Genomic DNA, 24,985 nt, shown 5'->3' with positions numbered 1-24,985 from the left:
TTCAACTCAAGGCAATGCTCCTGGACACAACCATTTTTAAATGGGATTTACAAAATTTGTTCCAAAATGAAGTAAGTGAAAGATTGGATGAAATATAAGTTACATTTTTTTTTTTAGCTGTGGACTTTACACTAAGACCCTTAAAATAGTATTTTTGGTAATATTTCAGCCCTTACATTAAGATAATGTTTGGTAGCAACAAGCAGCCTATCGGCTGAGATAGCTCCGCTGTTAGCAATGCACATTTCAATTAAGAACTGAAGATATCATTAGAAAATGAACAATATGTATAGTATCAAAGCAATCAGACTTGCTGTAGAATTCAAAAATATTGACAAGAATTTGAAAAATATCACTTATCACCAAAAATGACAACAAGCAGCCTGTCGACTGAGATAGCTCCGCTGTTAGTAATGCACATTTCAATTAAAGAACTTAAAATATCATTAGAAAATGAACAAATCTGAGAGAGGTCTACCTCTGGTACCTATATGTATAGATCAAAGAAATCTGACTTGCCGTTTTCAACAAGAAGTCAAAAAAATCACTTTTTACCAAAAATATTCATCAAAATTAGAGAATTGAAGATATCCTCACAAAAATGAACAAATCTGGTCTACCCAAGGTACATATACATGTACATTAAGTATCAAAGCATTAAGGCAATTATTCGGACAATTACTCATATGATAAGCTCTGCTTGACAAAATAAAAAGTAGACGCGGACGCTGACTAACAATCATGGAGCTAAAAATTGTTAGTGTAAACTGATGGAAATACATCACTTACGGAGTGGAAAATTGAGGATCAACATTAATCTGCTGGTAGCTGCCCCCAGATCCCCTTCTATCAGATTCAGTTGAACCAGTTGATATAACAGAAGCTGGTCTGGATCCGGCTCCCATTACTGTAATACGTCGAAGTGCTGTTGTGTTGCTGCTGATCTGGGAATCTCCGCTCCCAGATGACAGAGAATCAGACGCCTGAAAAAAGGACGAGAATACAACAAATGATACCAAATGAATTCAATGTTCATTGATGTTTACTGAGCAATTAACATAGAACAATTCCTCACTCAAAATTGTTCATGCTACTTTATAGATAGATTTGAAACTAATGATATACTGTAATTACTGTTGGTAGAATACAAAATAATGAAAATACTTAATTAGTATGCAAATTAATTAATTAATATTCAGATACATGTGTCAGATTTTCAGTTACACAGATATATTCAATAAATTTGAAATAACTACTCTTATGATATAGAATAAACAAGTCAAAAAGTTAATTAATATGTAAATTAATTAATTAATATGTACAAACTGATATCATCTACACAAGTATGTTAATATCAATGCAAATTACTGCGAAAATATGCAATGAACATACTGAAACACTTTAATTGTTATATGCAAATTACCTAATTAAAACAAATAGATTTGAAACAATTGCCCGTCTTTCAACTACACAAACAGTATGCATGTGCCAAGTTTCAATCATTTGCGCAAACTGTTAGAATAACATTAAAACATGCTGACAGTAGTCTATTAAGCAAATCACCTAATTAATATGCACATATTTCCACCCACATCTAATCAAGCTCATCATAACTGTGTAGAAATTTCATTTCAATTCACTAAGTGGTTCTTGAGATGTTGGTGAAACAAAATTTGACACATCGTAGCACACATGTGATATTAACCTTCTGTTTGTGCTCAATTATTGCATCACATCATATCAATAATTGAGTTTACAAATTTACAGCATGGATAACAATATGATAAAACACAATTGGTTTAGCAACGGTAATATGAGGTTATTACGAGGATACTGCAAAGTATGCACAAAGACAATACAGCAGAATTATCGACCGCATACTGTTCGAGTGCATATTTTGCAGTATCCTCGTAATAACCTTATTATTATACATCATGGGAATGCCAAAATCAAATTCGTTTAGAAAAGATTTAGTGAACGTCCTGTGAGGGGTCTGGTCAAACCCTGGTGGCAGCCATGTTTGTTTTTATTATTAGAGGACGCTTACACGCATAATTGTTCCATATTTGAAATTTGCATTTCCTAATATGGTAGAATGAAAATACCCAGTGCAATCATGAATTTGTTTGTTATTGCCAAGTCAATTAAAAAACAAATAGATGTAAGCCGACTAAGCTTCATGCACTGTAACAAATATATTACCTTGCTCACTCTTTTCCCATATCTCTGCTCTACCAAAGCCTTCCTCTTCTCAAAATTAAGTCCCATCTTTTTATGCAGTGGGAGTAGATTCTGTGGACATTTCTCTCCATGGATTTTCAAAGCTTCCGCCAATATAGGAATCTACAAATAACACACATCAACATTAAAAGTAATTAATTAATTAATTAATTAATTAATTAATAATGTAATTATTTAAATACAGCTCAGCAATGACATCTGAAGACGATTTTAAAATTCCTGTAATGAGAAATGATAGTGATTGTCATTGTAATGTTGCTGGACCAGTTGGGATAATGTTCCAGTTGCTGGACCAGTTGGGATAATGTTCCAGTTGCTGGACCAGTTGGGATAATGTTCCAGTTGCTGGACCAGTTGGGATAATGTTCCAGTTGCTGGACCAGTTGGGATAATGTTCCAGTTGCTGGACCAGTTGGGATAATGTTCCAGTTGCTGGACCAGTTGGGATAATGTTCCAGTTGCTGGACCAGTTGGGATAATGTTCCAGTTGCTGGACCAGTTGGGATAATGTTCCAGTTACTGGACCAGTTGGGATAATGTTCCAGTTACTGGACCAGTTGGGATAATGTTCCAGTTACTGGACCAGTTGGGATAATGTTCCAGTTGCTGGACCAGTTGGGATAATGTTCCAGTTGCTGGACCAGTTGGGATATTGTTCCAGTTGCTGGACCAGTTGGGATATTGTTCCAGTTGCTGGACCAGTTGGGATAATGTTCCAGTTGCTGGACCAGTTGGGATAATGTTCCAGTTGCTGGACCAGTTGGGATAATGTTCCAGTTGCTGGACCAGTTGGGATAATGTTCCAGTTGCTGGATCAGTTGGGATAATGTTCCAGTTGCTGGATCAGTTGGGATAATGTTCCAGTTGCTGGATCAGTTGGGATAATGTTCCAGTTGCTGGACCAGTTGGGATAATGTTCCAGTTGCTGGACCAGTTGGGATAATGTTCCAGTTGCTGGACCAGTTGGGATAATGTTCCAGTTGCTGGACCAGTTGGGATAATGTTCCAGTTACTGGACCAGTTGGGATAATGTTCCAGTTACTGGACCAGTTGGGATAATGTTCCAGTTACTGGACCAGTTGGGATAATGTTCCAGTTACTGGACCAGTTGGGATAATGTTCCAGTTACTGGACCAGTTGGGATAATGTTCCAGTTACTGGATCAGTTGGGATAATGTTCCAGTTACTGGATCAGTTGGGATAATGTTCCAGTTACTGGATCAGTTGGGATAATGTTCCAGTTGCTGGATCAGTTGGGTTAATGTTCCAGTTGCTGGACCAGTTGGGTTAATGTTCCAGTTGCTGGACCAGTTGGGATAATGTTCCAGTTACTGGACCAGTTGGGATAATGGTTTAGTTACTGGACCAGTTGGGATAATGGATTAGTTACTGGACCAGTTGGGATAATGTTCCAGTTGCTGGACCAGTTGGGATAATGTTCCAGTTGCTGGACCAGTTGGGATAATGTTCCAGTTGCTGGACCAGTTGGGATAATGTTCCAGTTGCTGGACCAGTTGGGATAATGTTCCAGTTGCTGGACCAGTTGGGATAATGTTCCAGTTGCTGGACCAGTTGGGATAATGTTCCAGTTGCTGGACCAGTTGGGATAATGTTCCAGTTGCTGGACCAGTTGGGATAATGTTCCAGTTGCTGGACCAGTTGGGATAATGTTCCAGTTGCTGGACCAGTTGGGATAATGTTCCAGTTGCTGGACCAGTTGGGATAATGTTCCAGTTGCTGGACCAGTTGGGATAATGTTCCAGTTGCTGGACCAGTTGGGATAATGTTCCAGTTGCTGGACCAGTTGGGATAATGTTCCAGTTGCTGGACCAGTTGGGATAATGTTCCAGTTGCTGGACCAGTTGGGATAATGTTCCAGTTGCTGGACCAGTTGGGATAATGTTCCAGTTACTGGACCAGTTGGGATAATGTTCCAGTTACTGGACCAGTTGGGATAATGTTCCAGTTACTGGACCAGTTGGGATAATGTTCCAGTTACTGGACCAGTTGGGATAATGTTCCAGTTACTGGACCAGTTGGGATATTGTTCCAGTTACTTGACCAGTTGGGATATTGTTCCAGTTACTGGACCAGTTGGGATATTGTTCCAGTTACTGGACCAGTTGAGATATTGTTCCAGTTGCTGGACCAGTTGGGATATTGTTCCAGTTGCTGGACCAGTTGGGATATTGTTCCAGTTGCTGGATCAGTTGGGATAATGTTCCAGTTGCTGGACCAGTTGGGATAATGTTCCAGTTGCTGGATCAGTTGGGATAATGTTCCAGTTGCTGGATCAGTTGGGATAATGTTCCAGTTGCTGGATCAGTTGGGATAATGTTCCAGTTGCTGGACCAGTTGGGAAAATGTTCCAGTTGCTGGATCAGTTGGGATAATGTTCCAGTTACTGGATCAGTTGGGATAATGTTCCAGTTACTGGATCAGTTGGGATAATGTTCCAGTTACTGGATCAGTTGGGATAATGTTCCAGTTGCTGGATCAGTTGGGTTAATGTTCCAGTTGCTGGACCAGTTGGGATAATGTTCCAGTTACTGGACCAGTTGGGATAATGGTTTAGTTACTGGACCAGTTGGGATAATGGTTTAGTTACTGGACCAGTTGGGATAATGGTTTAGTTACTGGACCAGTTGGGATAATGTTCCAGTTGCTGGACCAGTTGGGATAATGTTCCAGTTGCTGGACCAGTTGGGATAATGTTCCAGTTGCTGGACCAGTTGGGATAATGTTCCAGTTGCTGGACCAGTTGGGATAATGTTCCAGTTGCTGGACCAGTTGGGATAATGTTCCAGTTGCTGGACCAGTTGGGATAATGTTCCAGTTGCTGGACCAGTTGGGATAATGTTCCAGTTGCTGGACCAGTTGGGATAATGTTCCAGTTGCTGGACCAGTTGGGATAATGTTCCAGTTGCTGGACTAGTTGGGATAATGTTCCAGTTGCTGGACCAGTTGGGATAATGTTCCAGTTACTGGACCAGTTGGGATAATGTTCCAGTTACTTGACCAGATGGGATAATGGTTTAGTTACTGAACCAGTTTGGGATAATGTTCCAGTTACTGGACCAGTTGGGATAATGGTTTAGTTACTGGATCAGTTGGGATAATGGTTTAGTTATTGGACCAGTTGGGAAAATGGTCCAGTTACTGGACCAGTTGGGATTACGGTCCAGTTACTGGACCAGTTGGGATATTGTTCCAGTTACTGGACCAGTTGGGATATTGTTCCAGTTACTGGACTAGTTGGGATATTGTTCCAGTTACTGGACCAGTTGGGATAATGGTTTAGTTACTGGACAAGTTACGATAATGGCCCAGTTACAGGAACAGTTTATGGTAAAATGAATAATGTACATTTCTGATAGGATTGTAGACTTACCTGTTCTGACATGGCATCTTTAAGTCTCTCTATCAACTCTAGATCATTAGGATGTTCCTTCAGATATTCCTCAGAAAAGAAAGCCTGAAAATAAAATAAAACATAAACATTTTTCCAGAAGTTCATATCTTGGTTATTGCTTGTAGCTTCCAATCCTTGGAACAAATGGGATATTCACATTTCTATGGTTTGTGTTGTTTCATACATACCTTTTCATACATCTCCGGCCCACCTTGTACAGCTGCATCTACTATTCCATTCAGCTGCATACTGAGTGGATTCAATGGTACATTTGGATCTGCAATGTGCTGTTTTATCTTTGAATTCAGCTTATCATTTTGTTCTTCCATTGTCTCTACGGCGTGTTCCAGGGGACTGACTTCTTTCTAAAAACACAATATGAATACAAGCCAATAAGGGTATTAAGTGAAATTTCAGGCTTTTACTAGTGGTATATTTCGCTTACTTTAGAAGATTTCAACAAATATGGGCCAATCATTATTATGCTGTATTTTTTGGGTGACAGATGACAGTTTCAGACAATGAATGTCATTCTTGTCCCTTCTGATTTTTTTCAATGTGAAATTTGCAAGTACATGTACAAGTGCTGACTTATAGTAAATTTTGCCACAGAAAGCGGATTTATGTTTGGGACTACAAGTACATGATAGTGCTGTATGTCTATCAAATGACAATTTAATGAGCTATCCTGATGTCAACCAGGCCCAGTTAAACACAAGTACCTGCGAGCGTTAACCAGGGTTCCAAAAGTCACATCCATTATTGATTGAATCTTATAGAGTGGATTTGGTGCAGGGTAGGGGTCGACCCATTTTGGTGTTCAACCAAAGGTAGGATTTGAACTGGAATATATCGATCATGAATCGATGCAACAAACACTATGCTACCAGTGACCTGTATATGCTGTATTATTAGTACAGTAAAAACTTGATTCATTTACGAGAATTCAAACGCAGTTTTTGTGACCTGTCATCATGGCTTACTATGATATATTTAGAGTTTGTTGTTTAATACCTCAATGTGAAAATCATTTATTGCAAGAGGATATGTTAGAGTCGTGTTGTATGGTATGAAGTTGACAAACGATGATCACATGCCGGTACTAAAACACGGGGAGTATGCTGGCATTAGATGATTCAAACAAAACATGAATTTAAAATAATTTACCCATAGCATAAACGTAACTACAGATGTGTGTGGCAGTCAAAATTATTCTTGAATTTGTTTTGAGGCTTATATCGTAACCTTGCATCTGTTAACACTAGAAAATGTGTAAGATTGATAGACCTTTAGTGAGCACAGCCGCCATTTTGAAAGGTGAGACTTGAGGTCATCAGTACCATATATGGATGCATTCAATGACCTGATATGTGAAAGTAGCTTGTCGGATTCTCATAATACAGTCACCAATACAATCATATTGTACATAATAATGGGGATACTTAATTATTTAAAATAATAGAAAAACTACTCACAGTGGTTTCCTTGACGACTTCAAACCATCTCAAAATACCAGGCAGTTTATACTTTGTTTTATAATATGTTCTTTGCAACCATTGATTCTATAACATGAAATAAGCAAATAAAAAGAGGTTAAGTTATTAAATTATTGCACCAGAGCTGTTGCATCTCTTCTATTATGTATGTTTGTAGTGAGTTGATGATTCAGGATGACCTATTGCATGGGTCCCACAGATGATTTCAGTCAGCAGTACAGCAACCAAGTGTGGACAGATGTTGGGAGAGGTGGAAATAAATGTTTCAGACTAATACACAATAAAGTGAACTTACAGCAAAATCTAAATCTTCTTGTTTTTTCCCTCTTCTGAATGGTTTTGAATAAACAAATGTGTCCACTTCATTAACCTTGTAATAACTACAACAAACATAAAAACATCAGAAGAACACTGTAATAACTTTTTTTCAAACTAAAATTATTAATCTAATAAATGTTTTGGTACAATTTCACAACCAAAATGTATTATATGTATGGCGACCAGTCAGTCATAATAATGTACTACATATATCCAAAGTGTGAATGCCATCAGAGCTATGGTACTTAACAGCATTTAATAGCATAACAATTCAAAATTTGAATAATACCAAATTTACCTCAATATTTGATTACTGACAGTCTTGCCTTTGAATCGTTTATGCTCTTCTTGAACAGGATGTACAGTGAAAATTTGAAGATCTGAACAAATATGTCAGGTAAGAAACAACAACTCAAACACTAAGTTTGTATGTTGATTAAACAATAAATGCTGCTAATATAATACAATTATTAAAACTGTGAAACAACTGCAAACATTTCAATGATTTACCAAGTGAGATCATAATCAAATAAAAGTTTAGTTCTCATAAAAAGAACTTTGTGGAGTGACAAATTTTATATATTTAAAAGGCCATGGTCATTGTGCAGTTTATATTCAAATTTTGCATAAACAAACTCATGATCGGTAGACCCAAGTTCAAATCCTAACTTAGGCTGAACACCCAAAAAGGGTCGACCCCTACCCTGGGTAAGTGTGACACAGACTCAATGGGTAGGCCAATTCCACTGGCGCATTAAATGGCCATTTGATAGAGAGATGGCCGCACAGCCCTGTCATGTAGTCCAAAACATGAATATGGTTTCTATGGCAAAAATGTGTCAGCACTAGCACTTGTACATACAAAAAAAAAGTCAGAAGAGACAACAGTGACATTCAATGTCCAGCCGGGCACAAAAACATTTAAAAAAACACATAGTACATGTTACACTTGTTTCTGTAACAATTTGAGTGGACTCAAGACTCCCATATTATAATTATATAATATTATAAAAGGATACATTGTCCTTTGCTTTCTTTGGTTTCTTGGCCTGGAGGAGTAGTTGACTTTACCATTAACTTGGCCATAGGATACATATTCTGTAGTCGGCTGTTGAAGTCACCTAGCCTCTCGTACTCCTTCCCGCGATACACAAATACGCGATTCTGAAAAATAAACATTTAGATGTGAGAATTACTTGCTGTATGCGAGATGATGACCAACACACAGGAGATAAAGTGATGATAAACTGGTGAGAACAGTTAAAAATCAACTACCCTGTATAACAGAATATGGCATTACAAGAAGACAACCAAAATGACCAAGTTATGGCATACAAGTCAACAGAATATATTAGAAATGTACTTTAGAAATAGAAACGTATAGAAATTCACATGAATCACCGCTTCAACTTCCACTGTTAACAAACACAATCATGAAATAATCTTACCCGTAGAAAAGGCAGATAGCCCTGTCCGTAAAACCCAACACGGAAATACTCTGGTTCTGGTCTTGGTGTCATCATTATGTGATCATAAAAGGTGGCCTGCCGTTTCTGTTAATGAAATATTATAACATGAATATTAGTGCATTAACAATGGCTTTTGTTAAACTTTGTGCCACCTTATGGCCTTATATAATTTATTGAAGCAGAATCTAGCTTATCGGTACTCTGGCAGAAAATCCTATACTATTACTTACCAGAAGATCGCTCAGTTGCCCGTACAAAAACAATTCTGTTTCATACTGGTGTACTAACTCTTTACAAAGGATGATACCATTCTCCCACATCTACAATAGGATAAAAGTACCGGTAAGTGTTTTGTAAGACAGATTTTTATCACAGTGCTAGAAGTATATATAAAATATTTTTACTTTTTGGAGCTTGGAAGCACCAAGGGAATATTTTTTTTATCATCAATAGAAGAAAGATGAATAGAAATTTTGGTCACGATGAACACATCAATATATAAACATTTACTAAATCCATCAACAAGACCATGTTGAGTATATGCTTAGATGTGGAATAGTCAGACACAAAGAAAATCAATCAGTAATTTTAACTAGAACTTAATATTGATAGAATTATTGCTAAATATTACCTTGCCATTGTCAAAATGTTCAATAATATCATAATACAAGCATTCTTTCAGTTGCCTCTGTGTATGTGCATTTGGGTACTTCTCTGTATGGAACAATAACATCTCATCACTCCACTAAAATGAATAGACACAAAGACGACACATTATAAATATGATATAATCATGACTGAGCAAACCAAGCAATAACATCTCATCACTCCACTAAAATGAATAGACACAAAGACGACACATTATAAATATGATATAATCATGACTGAGCAAACCAAGCAATAACATCGTAAAGTACGAAAACAATAAGGTGAACATATCCACTAATATGTGGTGTCAGAGTTCATATTAATATACATCTTTTCCTATTTGTAATCATAATTTAGTAACAGCAGGGAATGCCAGCTTTTATTTTAAATTTATATTCATGCATATATCATCTTATTTATACAGTGAACAAATTCCAACTACACTTTGTGTTACTTTTGATCTTGGAAATAGATGACATAATCATTCACTGCGAGATCTTGCATATTGCATGAAAGGTGCGAACTGAACGTCAGCCACAAAAACCAACGATCTTATTTTGAATGTAAATTTCTTTTTTATAGCTCACTGTCAAAATGTCAATCTTTGATCAGAAGAATATTGCATTGAAATATACGTACTTTTTAAAAATTAGCCAAGATATATGTATAAGCATATTATTGAGTGTGGAAATACTCTAAAAGACTTTTTTTGAATCCCAAGCGATGTTTTAACGTCGCTGCGACCTTTGTTTGTCCCGTTTTTATGTTTAAAGAGCGGCAGTCGTCGTGCCGCATTCTGTTCGATATGGGACTCATAGCGACGTATACAATGCACGTAAAATACATTGTTTATTTACATTTAATTCAAACACCACGCTTTACTTTCATGCATAATGCAGGATTTCAATGAAATAAAATTCAATTATACATTTACACAGAAATCTGTTTGAGAAAGAAGACTTGGTTGTTACCGCCTTACCTTCAGAGAACTCACATGCATCTGCAATGTAAACGCAGCCTCTGTATGGTTGTCACACTCTAAGTGCAAGTCACATAGTTTGTAAAGATATCTCAGATACATCTCCTGTCTGTTAATGTCTCGGTAAAAATTCTGTAATAATTGAACATTTTGGTTACATTTTGTCACCTTTCACAAAACAATAATTTGTTTTATATTTTGAAAATTTGGAAAAAAAACATGTAGGCATGTCTTGTGGTAATTAAAACTATGAAGTTTGCGGCTATTTTGGCACTAGGTTGGGCATTTATTACTTCAATGAATTATGGGTACTTCAATACAAGCCATCAACAATCACTGCACCATCCAATCACAAGGTTGCAAAAAAACAACATGTAAGTGCATTAATGTTTCACTGGGTGTTAATTTCGCTATTTCTGCTAAATATACTTAATTAAATCCATGTAACATGTAAAATAACAATTGTTTTACTGAAAAATCCAAAAATTTAAAACTCATTGAGTAAAAAATAGTGAAAAACAATGATTTTATGTAACCCATTATATGTAGTCATGTAGTAAATGTGGGTGGGAACATGAAAGAGAATTTTCCTGGCCTAAATTAACTCGCAGTTGAGTTGCAGTTATTTGCAGCCTGCACATAAATATTTCCATTAGTTAAATGATGCCCTAATTGGAGGAAATAAGTCATCATGTACTACTAAATGTAACAAACTTACCAGTAAATTCACTGTACAACTCATCCTGTTCTCCTTGTTTTCGTCTGTCACTATAGCCCTATAGTCTAATAATCTTTCTAAAAGTCGAGTTACTAACAATACGAATTCTGAACCAGAATCACAAAGAAATTTATGCTTGCTACACAGATCAGAAATTCTGTGAAAAAAACAGAAAAACAATCATTAGATAACCAACCATTAACCTTTCATCCCAGACTTTCTCACACAAATTTTTCTGATATTCTTTAAAATTTCTGCCCTTTTTTCTGATATTCATTAAAATTTCTGGAAATGAACCCTAATTTTGGAGCCAACAGACAAAATTTAAGTCAATTTTCAGTTTTTACTCAAAGAATTTGGCTATATTGGTCTCAATCTTCTGAAGGAAAGTGCAGACTATAAACTCAAATATTTTGTGAATTTGTGATGAAAAGAGGGAACGGAACTGGTGGTGAAAACTGGTGATTAATCAATAAATTATTTTATCAATTCCACAGTTCCAAAGTATGTTTCAAAGGAAAATACAATACCGGTATTCAAATTCAAAAATTAAATATTACATTGATTTATTAAACTTACAAAACATTAAATAAATCTTTATACTGTTCATCCCCTCTACCGCCCTCTATCAGAACATCCAATTGTGTAATCACCTCAGATTCAACCTATTGAAACAAAACAAGACAAGAATTTAAAATACATGTGTGGATTCATTTCAAATAAGATACATGTATAATGTAAAATAATTAATTTTAGCTGGAATTAATTTTCTCTGAAAGACAGTTTGGCAGTTTTGCATGAAGTTTATTTGCATTGATTTTTAATGAGTCAAATGTGAAATATATAAACAAGTAATGTAATAGTTTCCGTACGGCCATTTTGAACTAAATTCGAAAAATAAAATGAAGCACATCAATGTCCCATTATCCATACATGACTGAAATCTGGTTCCTGAACGATAAACGTGTGATTTTGAGAAGTTTAAAACTTGATCGATCTAGACATGTCAGATAAATAGATCCGAAACTACATTCTTTGAAACAAAATGAACGCTAGTCGGCCAGTTTGAACTCAATCTAAAAAATATCAAAGAAAGCTTAGAAAGAACTCCTATGAGTACTGGAAGAATATTTAAAATTAGCCTGACATGTAGGCATGAGTAAGTCCTCGCCGGCCGACCAGCATCAGCCCCCCCCCCCATTAACACCTAACACAAAGTTCACGCCTTCTCGCAATGAGTTCACTGAATATTCATTTTGGTGCTCATGGTAACACCATCAGTCAAAGTCGTGTTTGCATTGTCGGCAAAAATCACAGATTGTTTTCAATAAGTTGATAAACATTGGATGGAAATATGCCAACAAACAAACTCTGCTGTGAATAGTTACTCTTTGATGGCTGTCGCTATCTGACGTTCCTGCAATTTAATTGGTATCAACAAAAAATTGTCTGGGGAAGTGAGAAACTACATCGTTCTGTCAGGTGTGTGTTGGAGCACGGTGGATGGCGCAACTAACGCTAATTTTAAATTAATCCAAAACTTAAGATTAGTCTTTCAAACAAGATGCTTGGTGACTAATATTTGTCTGCTATTTGAGATGCACTATTGAAGTTTATAATTATAAGTGTTTTGCAAATCTCACCTGCTTGAAATGATGTCTGTTATTGAATTCACACTGCATCATATCAAAGAATATTGGAATGGTAGCTTTACGAAGTTCAACTTCTGGAATCAATGTGACCTCCAGGAATGGTCCAACCATTTCCGGTATGAATCGTATTTTGTGACCACCAAGGTGATACCACATCATCCGTATTATTTCAATTCCAACTTCCCTTCTCATATCTTTGTACCTGCAGCAAGAGAGAAAGACGATTGTATAATTATATGCAAGTTATCAACCGTATATGAATTGTATACTGTATATACTCTGTAAACCTAAGCTAAACAAACCATTACAAATCAAGTTACAATTTGTATGTTATTTCTACTACTTTGAATTTAATTCAATTACGATTAACTTTTTCACCAGTTCCCTCTTTTCATCACAAATTCACAAAATATATAGTCTGCATTTTCTTTTCAGAATATTGGGACAAAAATAGCCAAATTTTTTGAGTAAAAACTGAAAATTGACTGAAATTTTGTCTGTTGGTTTCAAAATTAGGGTTCTTTTCCAAAAATATTGAAGGATATAAAGAAAAAAAGTACAAAAACAATTTTGGGCAAGAATGTTAAATGTAACACTGTATAGAGTGACAATTTAATTGAGTTTAATTAAACTCTTATTAAATTGCAACCCTGTATAAAGTTGCATTTTAATCATCTGGTTTTGTAGCGACCATTCTACAGTTTATAACATCCATACCACACTGACTTTTAAAGCAAAAAATTTACTAACAGGAAATTTACATTTACAAGGCTTCTTTCTTGTACAACTTAATAAGTAAATTTTATAAAACTAAATATACATAAGCAGTAATCAAATATTATATTATGAGTCATTATTAAGTATTATTAAGAATCCTGAAGGTCACACATCCTGGTACTTCAAGAAGAAAGACAGAAAGTACCAGGATGTGTGACCTTTAGGAGTCAAACATAACTATTCTTTATCAATAAAAAAATACATTAGCAGAATTACAACATCACAGGATGTTGGCATTCAAATGAAATTACAGATTAACCATGTACATGTATGTATTTAAGCATGTAGACAACTGTTTTAAGGATGTAGTAGAGTATTATTTTGCTTCTCGGACTCCAATTATTGAAGAGGGACCCAGTTTTTCAGGCCCAAACTCTAATAAAGTTATCCAAGGTCAAATTTCAATTTCTTGAAATTTTGTAAGTGGGACTTGTCTTGCCGAGACATTAGCGCAAACCCTGTATATCTTATTATTCTATGACAATTTCAAAGCTCTATCATAAATGAAACATACCGTACTCAAAACAGTGGTCAAAATTAACACCCTGTGATGACTTAATTTGCATGTATTTTAAATAATTAATAAATCACACAGTCAAGTGTGAATTAATTTTAGAACAACTTTAGATGTTTACCTATCATCACAGAAGATTTCATGATCATTTAAAAAAATCAATGTTATATGTATAAATATATACCAACAACTTATTGGCTCTCTGCATAGTTTAGATTCATTTAAAAGTGATGATTAGTACTCGAGATATCAGTGAAAAAGCTGAAAATTAAATAATTATGCAAATAAGTTAATTATTATGCACAATTATTTACCCCAAAACTAATCAGATCTCTGCATAGTACCAAGTTTCATTGAAATGTCATGTTTAGTACTTGAGATATACGTGAAAATCCGAAAATTAACTAATTAAGTAAATCAGGTTATTAATATGCACAAATATTTATCGCATAGTGCTTGAGTATCTATGTACCATGTTTCATTGAAATGTAATGCTTAGTACTTGAAATATCAAAAGCTGAAAATTAATTTATTATGCAAATTAGGTAATTAATATGTACTGATATTAACCTAAAACTACTAGGTCTGTGCAGTGTCCTATGACATCTAGGTACCAAGTTTCATTGAAATGTGATGATTAGTAGTTGAGACATCAGTGGGAAAGCCGAAAATTTACTAATCATTATGCAATTTAGGTAATTAATATGCACAGATTTTCACCAAAAACTAATCAAAACCTGGCATTAGTTCAGAGCATCTATGTACTAAGTTTCATCAAAATTCAATGAGTGGTTCTTTAGATATCAGTGTAACAGTCATGGAACAGCTAAAAATGAGCTAATTATCATGCAAGCTAGGTAATTAATATGCATGGGGTTTCTACCAAAACCTAATCAAATCTGCGCATTAGCCCAGAGCATCTATGCACCAAGTTTCATCGAAAACCCATGTATGGTTCTTGAGATATCAGTGGAACAGACGAACGAACGAACGAACACACACACACACACACACACCCACACCCACCCACCCACACACACATACATACACACACACATACATACATACAGACAGGGTAACTGCAAAGACTCCCATTGTGTGCTTCGCACACGGGAGTAAAAAATTGCTGGACTGTTTTGTTTCTTATGTCTTATTCTACATTTTTCAATAACAAAAATAAGGTATCATTTTTAATTTCTTCACAGTACAGTTGCAATAAGAGATTTTACTTAGCAGTCACATGAGCGCATGAAGGTTGCACAAAACCTGACATTAATCTTTAATTAGTGTGAATTATAAACTCTCATAAAACATATAATTTAATATATAGTTTAAAATAATTCTTCTCTAAAAATAATTAGTGTGAACCGGTAAACCTCTTCTCCATTCTTAACCTTCTAACATGTTTATGAATACATTAATACAAGAGTTATTTCAGCACATAAGGTCAGTAGTATCACAAAGTTGTAGCAGGCCAACATGGTGCTATCCGGGTGAGTTGCCCTGCTTCACCTTCCTCACCCTGTCTAGAAAGATGAATTGTAGAAACATCGCTAAGTGACAATCAAGACACTGCTATTATCACACTAGGGGGTCAGGAATATTAAGAAATCTCATGGTTTGAGGTTTATGCTAAATACATCTTGAACATGACATTTTAAAGGTGCATTTCCATTTTACAAATCTTTGAAATAACATCTCTGAGATAACCCATAAAGGGTTTATATGAATGATTAATGAGAAATTAACGATGAATTTAAATGATTCTCTTCAAAGTACGGTAATCTAGATTTGTAAACACTCACTGATTAAGATCATTACTCATCCTTGGAGGTGTTACATTGTAGATATGTTTGTCTGAGGAATAAGAGTTTCGAGTACACTCAAAATGAAATATGTGTAAAATGTCATAACTTTTAATTAATATTTCATATTTTTTAGTGACAACAATTTCATTTTTACATATTCCATGTTTTAGCTTGTTTTAGGAACATAGTTTCATATATTTTCAAAGAGGAAATGCAACTTTAAGAGAATGAAAAGTTCAATATTCTGGATTATTGAGCATGCTATGCAAAGCACTTGAGATAAATATGACAATACAGTACCTTCTATGTGTTAATTCCAATATAGCAGAGCGTTAAAAGAAGAAATGTATAAAGAATGTAAGCGTATTGATGAAAGACACTGAGTTCATGAGAGAAGTCTGTGATGAGATTATTGGAGGCATACAAAATAAAGCACAGTGCAATCAGAAACGAAAATACTGACCACGCACAAATAAGTATTAAAATAAATAAATATCAAAATTCAAGGCTTAAATTGAAACAATTTTAGTCCTTCCACAAAAGTAATTTTCCCTCTTGTGAAATTTGTCAATTTAAGCCTGCCTTTTTTAATACATAATTAGATAAACATGAAATCATTTTCATGTGCCAAGCACAATATAGACAATATTTTTTCTAGATTGCAAGGTTGTATACCAAAGTCAGTCTATTGTGTCTCCACAGAGAAGCAGATGTAAAGATGTGATGCAAAGCTGAGAAGTAACAACATGTATGAATAAAAATAATCAATAATGCCAAAGAATGAATATTTGTCATTAATATGCGAGTATACAGCTATACAGCATGGTCAATCAGTCGCTATCTAGAACAATGTGATCACAATTCATGCAGACAAACACACAGACAGTATCACAACATAATGTCCCATTTAATGTGCTGCATAGTGGAAAGTGTGCTCTACAATGAATTATAATAATAAAACAGGTGGAACAATTTTTGTGTATCATAAATTATTTTTTTGGCGACTTACTTTTCTATAATCTTGTTTCTCTTGCCAGTGGAGAAGTTTTCTAACTGCAATGGTTCTTGCGTTAGAAATGCCACAGATAGGTGGAAGAAGTTGTTGTATAGTTGATATTCAAATTCCTTCTCACTAATAAAGTGTTTGTTCAAAGTTTGTGAAAACTGCTTCATGGCACCTAGGATAACACTGAAAACAAAATGGCCGTTAGTAACCACAGTGGGTAACATTTTCCAAGATTCGAATATTGCTAAACTGTATTGCTTATTTTGTCATGATTCAGAGAGCATTGTGTGAATCACACAGTTTTGTTTTGTTTCATAAAAATATTTCTGAATGATTCAACAGAGAAGTTACATTTGACCTCAGTACAACAGATAAATGTGAACAGATGCGCCATGGAAACATGCATGTACCTAATCTGAGTTGGCAGTCAAAAACAAAAACAAAACAAAATGGGGGATGCTTCCTGAAGAGGGAACAGGATCTACCAAGGTATAGTGGTGAGACGATGGCTGGAAAAGTGTACTATGGCTAGCTAAGATGTTCAAACTAGTGCTGCTGATAGGTGGGCTTTATTTCAACTGAAAGTTCAAATACATATCTGATAGAAACATCTGGTAGAGGATGTTGACATGGCAACTAGTGGGGCATCATGGGAGTATTTCCAAAAAAGGCATAGCATGTTACCTGTATTTGAGGGGTCCTCCTAATGAAGTGCCCCTTAAATTGCATGTAAACTAATTAATACAGTACTTCTGTCAATTATCCTGTTTACAGGATTATTTTATCAGAGCCTGAAAGCTCAAGACAATAAACTTACCTGTTTTGTAACATTATCATGACAGCCCAGTCAGTGGCGAAGACATTTTTGGACACCAGGTCTTTGAAGACCATAAATATCTCCATGAGAAAATCTACAAGATCAGTTCTGTTACTAAAGTTACTGATGTAATTCTGATAGTGATATTCACTCATTTGACGAAGCAGGCCAATCATACATGCTACAAAGTTACCCTACAAAGAAAAGAAAAAAACATAGTTAAATTTCCTTAAATTACCTTGCTCAAATCCCGAATTGGTTTTGTTCATGTACGAGTATGATGAAAATGTATGTATATAACATCAGAAACACAAAAACACTAAAAACTATGAAAAATGATTTCTTGATGTATAAATTTGCATTTTAAATAATTTTTTATTTTCCACATTTTGTTTTACTTCTTTGTGTATTGTAACTGTGTTCAAATGTCATGTGACACAATCAAACTGTCAAGATATCGTGACCATAACTTTCACAATGATAACAATACCACGAGTATCTGCATTATAAGTAAAATAACAATCAAATAAATATCTAGACACATACACACAGACATGGTGACCACATTAGCTCCCATGCTTGGCATTTGTATAATGATTAAAGTAAATTTGCATACATACAATGAGTTGAGAATCTCTATCCATGAATATGACGGTCTGTATGACAGTTCGCAATAATTCCTTCATCAAAATGTCAACATCAGTATGTGTTGGTCCCTGCAAGAAAAAATAACATAATGTCAAGGAAATTCGCTAATTTGAAATGTTGTTTCATAAAGAATACTGAGTTAGGAGGTCATACCATATGTACAATAATTACATGTACATGTAAGTGTGAATACAAATTTAATGCAATATCACGCTTCTACAATTGACATGAAAGAACATTTTCAGAAGTCAAACAATTTTACAAAACATTTCAGGCTGTATTTAACAAAAATAAATAAATACAAGCAGCCTGTCGGCTGAGATAAAACATTTCAATTAAAGAACTAAAAACATCATTATGAAATGAACAATATGTATAGTATCAAAGCAATCGGACTTGCCGTTTTCAACAAGAATTCAAAAATATCACTTTTCATCAAAAATGACAAAAATATTCACCAAAATTAGAGAATTAAACATATCATCATGAAATAAACAAATCAGAGAGAGGTCTACCCAAGGTACATATACACCAAGTATCAAAGCATTCAGGCTTGTAATTTTCAAGAAGAAGTCGAAAAAGTAAAACATTGACACGGACGTCGCAGCGGACAATCACTCATATGCTAACAAGTTATATATCATGTGACTAAATATAGGAATGTTTGTGAAGCTTAGGTTTAGTAAATGGTTATATTTGAGCATAATAAAGAAGTGTTCTTTGGAATCCGCTAATGATACTGAATCTGTTAATACTTACTATATCCTTTCTGTAAAGTATTTCCATTATATCTGACAGGACCTTAACACATATATGCGACTCCTCTTTCCTCTCAAGCAATGGCTTCAGCTGAGCTGTAATGACTTGTAACAATATACCCCGACTCTCTGTGAAAACAGCATACGAGTCAGTTCATTCGAATTTAACTCGATTTTGTTTGATTTTCAGATAGATAGATAGTCTGAGAGTACACCATGATGAATGAATGGTATGTTCTTAAGGTAGCAAGAAGGTTTTTGTGACGTTTTCGAATAAAACATTCTCTGTCTGTTGTCTCGTTCAGAACAGTAATTTAGCTTATATATTTTAAAAGACTAAGTATAGAGGTACAAGTTTGCACAAACTGGACAGTCATTGTTTACATAATTATCACGTGACATCAAAAATGCCGAACCTTGTAAAAATGACTAAGTCCGCGATTGCGCGAGCACACTGCAGAATTTCCTGGTGAAATTTACGTCATGCATTGTCCGTAATCAAGTCCATTGAAATGTGTCCACAGTAATCAAAAGACCTATTATTCCGATTTCTATGCAGGTTTGTTTTTTTGTCCCCAAATTATTTCATACTTGGCACCTTTAATAGACTATTATTCTGTGACAAAGCATTTTCTTTAAAAACCCAGACATATTTCGCACCATCATTATCTTTTGAACGATAACTGCGAGTATGAATGTCCTAGTCCGAACGTACTTGATTTGGCGGCGGTCCCAATGAGTCGTACTCAATCAAATCTTCAACTCGAGAAAAACGCGAAAAACAGTTTTGGTTAATAAAACACTGTAGATTTGCTGCATTATTATATCTTTCAAGTGTCTCTGATAAGAGATCTAATAAAACAGAGCTAGAGTTGTTTGCGGATCTTGGTGGTGAACAACTGCATTCAACTAGCCATTTCTTACCTTGAAATAAAAAAATACAAGTCATTGTCAATGACACGTCCCCGTTCCGTTCATATTTGAGTGACATATACATTCAAAGCAGATCATGACCGAAATGCACCTGCATATGTACAACACATTGTGCTAAATCTGAACAAAATCCATCCATGCATGACTGAGATCCGGTTCTGGAATTGTGAAAATACGTGATTTTGATGCATTTTCGGCCTTAAAATGGCCATCATTCCGCTATTGTTAAGCAGATCATGAAACAAATGCACATATCTATTTGTGACATGATGTACCATGTGTGTGTGAAGTTTGAACTTGATCAATCCAGACATGTCTTGGATACGAATCCAGAACTGAATTCTTTAACAAAATGGCCGCCAGTCGGCCATTTCGAACTTGATCCGAAAAAAAAAAAGACGTGCATCAAGGTCCTATTATGTTTAATGTATGTACCAAATTTGAACAAAATCCATCGATGCATAACTGAGATACGGGTCCGGAATGGTGAAAATGTGCGATTTCAATGCATTTTCGGCCTTAAAGCGGCCCCCATTTGGCTATCGTTAATGAGATCATGAAACAAATGCACATACATATTTGTGACATGATGTACCTTGTGTGTGTGAAGTTTGAACTTGATCAATCCAGACATGTCTCGGATACGGATCCAGAACTGAATTCTTTAAAACAAAATGGCCGCCAGTCGGCTATTTCGAACTTGATCCGAAAAAAAAAATGACGTGCATCAAGGTCCTATTATGTTTAATGTATGTACCAAATTTGAATGAAATCCGTCCATGCATAACTGAGATCCGGGTCCGGAATGGTGAAAATGTGCGATTTCAATGCATTTTCGGCCTTAAAGCGGCCGCCATTTGGCTATCGTTAATGAGATCATGAAACAAATGCACATACATATTTGTGACATGATGTACCTTGTGTGTGTGAAGTTTGAACTCGATCAATCCAAGCATGTCTCAGATACGGATCCAGAACTGAATTCTTTAAAACAAAATGGCCGCCAGTCGGTCATTTCGAACCCGATCCAAAAAAAAAAAATGACGTGCATCAAGGTCGTATTATGTTTAATGTATGTACCAAATTTGAACAAAATCCGTCCATGCATAACTGAGATCCGGGTCCGGAATGGTGAAAATGTGCGATTTTGATGCATTTTCGGCCTTAAAATGGCCGCTATTCGGCTATCGTTAATGAGATCATGAAACAAATGCACATACATATATGTGACATGATGTACCTTGTGTGTGTGAAGTTTGAACTTGATCAATCCAGACATGTCTCGGATACGGATCCAGAACTGAATTCTTTAAAACAAAATGGCCGCCAGTCGGCCATTTCGAACTTGATCCGGAAAAAAAAATGACGTGCATCAAGGTCCTATTATGTTTAATGTATGTACCAAATTTGAATAAAATCCGTCCATGCATAACTGAGATCCGGGTCCGGAATGGTGAAAATGTGCGATTTCAATGCATTTTCGGCCTTAAAGCGGCCGCCATTTGGCTATCGTTAATGAGATCATGAAACAAATGCACATACATATTTGTGACATGATGTACCTTGTGTGTGTGAAGTTTGAACTCGATCAATCCAAGCATGTCTCAGATACGGATCCAGAACTGAATTCTTTAAAACAAAATGGCCGCCAGTCGGCCATTTCGAACCCGATCCAAAAAAAAAAAAGACGTGCATCAAGGTCCTATTATGTTTAATGTATGTACCAAATTTGAACAAAATCCGCCCATGCATAACTGAGATCCGGGTCCGGAATGGTGAAAATGTGCGATTTTGATGCATTTTCGGCCTTAAAATGGCCGCTATTCGGCTATCGTTAATCGGATCATGAAAAAAATGCATGTGCATATGTCCCATATAATGTGTGATGTATGAGTGAAGTTTGAACTTAATCGGTCCATGCATGTTCGAGATACAGGTGATCACGGACGCACGGACGCACACAGGGCAAAACATAAGTCCCCGTTTTCGGACTGCGTCCGAACGGGGACTAAAAAATTCGAAGAGCATCCGGGAAAATATTAATAATCATTTTCATCAATCGCTTGCGTTATTTTATTCGAATCCATGAAATTCACGAGTTTTTTTACATTTGTTGGCAACTTTCGCGCTAAAAAAAGATTGAAAATGTGGGTGCGGTTCTTTTGCGAGGTCCTGTTGATAATACGGACAAATATGGTTCTGTGACCCAGGTCGGCTCCGATCATGTGACTTTCAGCCAATTAGTGATGTTGTAACAAAGCATATTTGATGCTAAGTGAAGGGTCGTCGTACCATCCAATTTCCGGCTTCGATTCACATAATGTTTTTGTGCTGTGACAGGCTTCAAAATTATTAGCTGAAAAACATTGGTATATTTTGACAAACGGATGGAATTTGACCTTAGTTCAAAAAGAAAATACTAGACTGAGATACATTAGAGTCCACGGCGAATCAGTTTTCTCTGCAAGTTGGGAAATAAAGTAAACCAGAGTAGAGTCGATGATTTTCAGCCCTAGGTGACTTCCGTGTGAATCCTGAGTTTCGAATTGTTCATCGATTGGCCACCAAATATTTATGGCTAACTAAATTTGACACGTTTTTTAAGCCCAATAAATTATTCATACATGTCAAGCTCTGTCCGACTTTTTCAGGGCATGTGGCCGTTTTTAGTCGAAAAAAATTTATGTTTTGTATAGACTGAACTCGTTCAATGATTGTGACTTATTTTTGAAAATTGAATGTCAAATTTTACCAGACCGACCGACGTGGATTCAGTGGTATCGTTATTTTTGGAATTAATCATTTACATTTTCTCGTTTCTCTGATCTCTCAAAATGAGTTACCTATGCTTTTTTCACGTAACTGTCTCATTAAAACAATTTAAAATATTACATCTAGAACAAGCACCCAAAACACGTAACAAGAGATCACATTCCAATTGCTTTCACGATACAAGTGTCATACAACTATTAGATTTGAATCATCGTTCAGAATTTAATAATAGTTAATACTAGTTGTATGTTTACACTTTACTATCAAAACGACCACTCATGTGCCAGTTTGGGCGAGCGGTCGGTGTTTCAATGAGCGAGCGAGCGAAAAAAAACGCGATTAAAATGTGGACGGTTTCTGGTCGGACAAGACCGCATGGTCGGAAATTAAGCGATCGATGTATGACCATGTTTCTCCGACGAAGTCTCGACTGACAATAATGCTGACAATGGACGTTAGATAAACACGCATTGTTTGCGACGGGAAGCTTATCACCCGTTATATCAGAATCGTCAACAACAGAGTATACAGATGAGATGTTATCATTTAAACCGTACCAAAGATAAACATTATGCAAATATCCACGAAACGGCAGTTGTAGTCTTTTCTGCTAGCGTTTTAAAACACTAATTTAAGCAACGTTATTTTGCAATTTCGATCTTTTGTAAACCTGGGATGATGTATCAAGGTCTAAAGTACTCGTTTTATCAATTTTTAAAAAATCAAGAAAAAAGTGAAAATTTCCCTTCTCGCTACCTTAAAGTACAAAATCTCTTTTAATGAGAACTTCTACATTACTTTTCCTTACACAAAATTAATTAAGTCAAAAACAATAGCAAATATAGCTGTGTTGTAGCAATGATGGTTTTCGAGCCCATGCATGGATTATTAGCAAAGCTAATATTATTGACAAGACATTGTATGGTCTTCTATCGTTACATGATAATGTACAATGTCTTCAAAATGTGCTGTGCTTCACTGGTGGAATGTCCCTATCTGTAACAGTGCTGGAAATAGTTATGCATATTTAATGAGGTCGCATGACCATATATGGTCATCTGATATGTTACAACACATCTCTTGTCCAATGGCTTCATTATTGTATTGGTTATGTGTCCCTTCTGTAACAGTGCTTGAGATATTACAGACAGAACAAACTGCATCCTCCCTCTCATGATGCTTTGCAGAATAAGAAAAAAATTTGAAAAAACATTCTACATTCTTGAAAACGACTTATTGCTCAGACTGCATTTTTGAAAATACATTCATATAAAAATGTACCAGTTGGTCTTTTAAAAAAATTTCAAAAAAATGGCAGGAGTATAACAATAAACAGAACAATTACAAAATGGTTTTGACCCACTTGGGCTTTAAACCCTAACAATTGAAGTATAAAACAATAGCAATTAGTGCTAACAACAATACCTCCTTAAAATACCAAGATGCATGGCCATTAGTAGTCATGTGCAGGGCTTATTAGTATTCCTAATTTCTAGTGTTTATATAGCCTCACCTGGTAACTCAAATAATTTACTATGCACAATATCGTCAATGCATATCATCTTCTGTCTGACTAATCTATCTGGCGGTATGTTCTCAATGAAAAACTTCAATAATTTACTCAGTTCTTTATGGTCATACACTTGCATTACTTCCGGTATGATAAGGGGTAATGACTTCAGTGCTGCTCCCTGTGTGTGAAAAACAAAACAAAAACATCAATAACAAAGATATGAAAGAAAATCCACCATTTGTCCTAGCAGACTTAAAGTCTATGTCATGTGACCAAGCTGCAAGATAATCTTATTTACTATTTCCACATTCTTGTATTAGACATATTTAGTAAAATCCACACTTCTATAAATTTACTTTTTATAATACTTCATGTATTCACAAACACCATGCAGTGCAGGTACACCACACTAGTTTACAATGTAGTTAGTTTACATATGTAGAAAAAACACTTTTAAATTTGAAAATACTCAATGCATTAACAAGTAGAGTTAAGATGGAAACTAA

The 24,985-nt window shown here is 35.5% G+C and overlaps 1 protein-coding gene across 1 annotated transcript in view; it reads right to left on the bottom strand.

Moving 5' to 3' along the window:
- Positions 1–24,985, bottom strand: part of LOC100375196 (dedicator of cytokinesis protein 1) — a 67,026-nt gene that overhangs the window by 6,317 nt on the left and 35,724 nt on the right. The window contains exons 25-44 of the mRNA XM_085504465.1: positions 24,480–24,657; positions 19,263–19,390; positions 18,476–18,571; positions 17,856–18,049; positions 17,042–17,221; positions 12,925–13,135; positions 11,861–11,946; positions 11,282–11,438; positions 10,564–10,695; positions 9,568–9,681; positions 9,167–9,256; positions 8,916–9,020; positions 8,487–8,631; positions 7,766–7,847; positions 7,445–7,529; positions 7,129–7,215; positions 5,842–6,018; positions 5,633–5,716; positions 2,203–2,343; positions 790–983 (exon numbers count right to left, since the gene is read on the bottom strand). Coding sequence (XP_085360591.1) covers positions 790–983; positions 2,203–2,343; positions 5,633–5,716; positions 5,842–6,018; positions 7,129–7,215; positions 7,445–7,529; positions 7,766–7,847; positions 8,487–8,631; positions 8,916–9,020; positions 9,167–9,256; positions 9,568–9,681; positions 10,564–10,695; positions 11,282–11,438; positions 11,861–11,946; positions 12,925–13,135; positions 17,042–17,221; positions 17,856–18,049; positions 18,476–18,571; positions 19,263–19,390; positions 24,480–24,657 — 2,666 coding nt within the window. The remainder of the gene's footprint in view (positions 1–789; positions 984–2,202; positions 2,344–5,632; positions 5,717–5,841; positions 6,019–7,128; positions 7,216–7,444; positions 7,530–7,765; positions 7,848–8,486; positions 8,632–8,915; positions 9,021–9,166; positions 9,257–9,567; positions 9,682–10,563; positions 10,696–11,281; positions 11,439–11,860; positions 11,947–12,924; positions 13,136–17,041; positions 17,222–17,855; positions 18,050–18,475; positions 18,572–19,262; positions 19,391–24,479; positions 24,658–24,985) is intronic.

This window comes from Saccoglossus kowalevskii, chromosome 10 (assembly GCF_978046115.1).
Source record: "Saccoglossus kowalevskii chromosome 10, keSacKowa6.1, whole genome shotgun sequence".
In the NCBI taxonomy this organism is placed as follows: Eukaryota; Metazoa; Hemichordata; class Enteropneusta; family Harrimaniidae; genus Saccoglossus; species Saccoglossus kowalevskii.
This window is presented reverse-complemented; position numbering and strand designations above follow the sequence as displayed.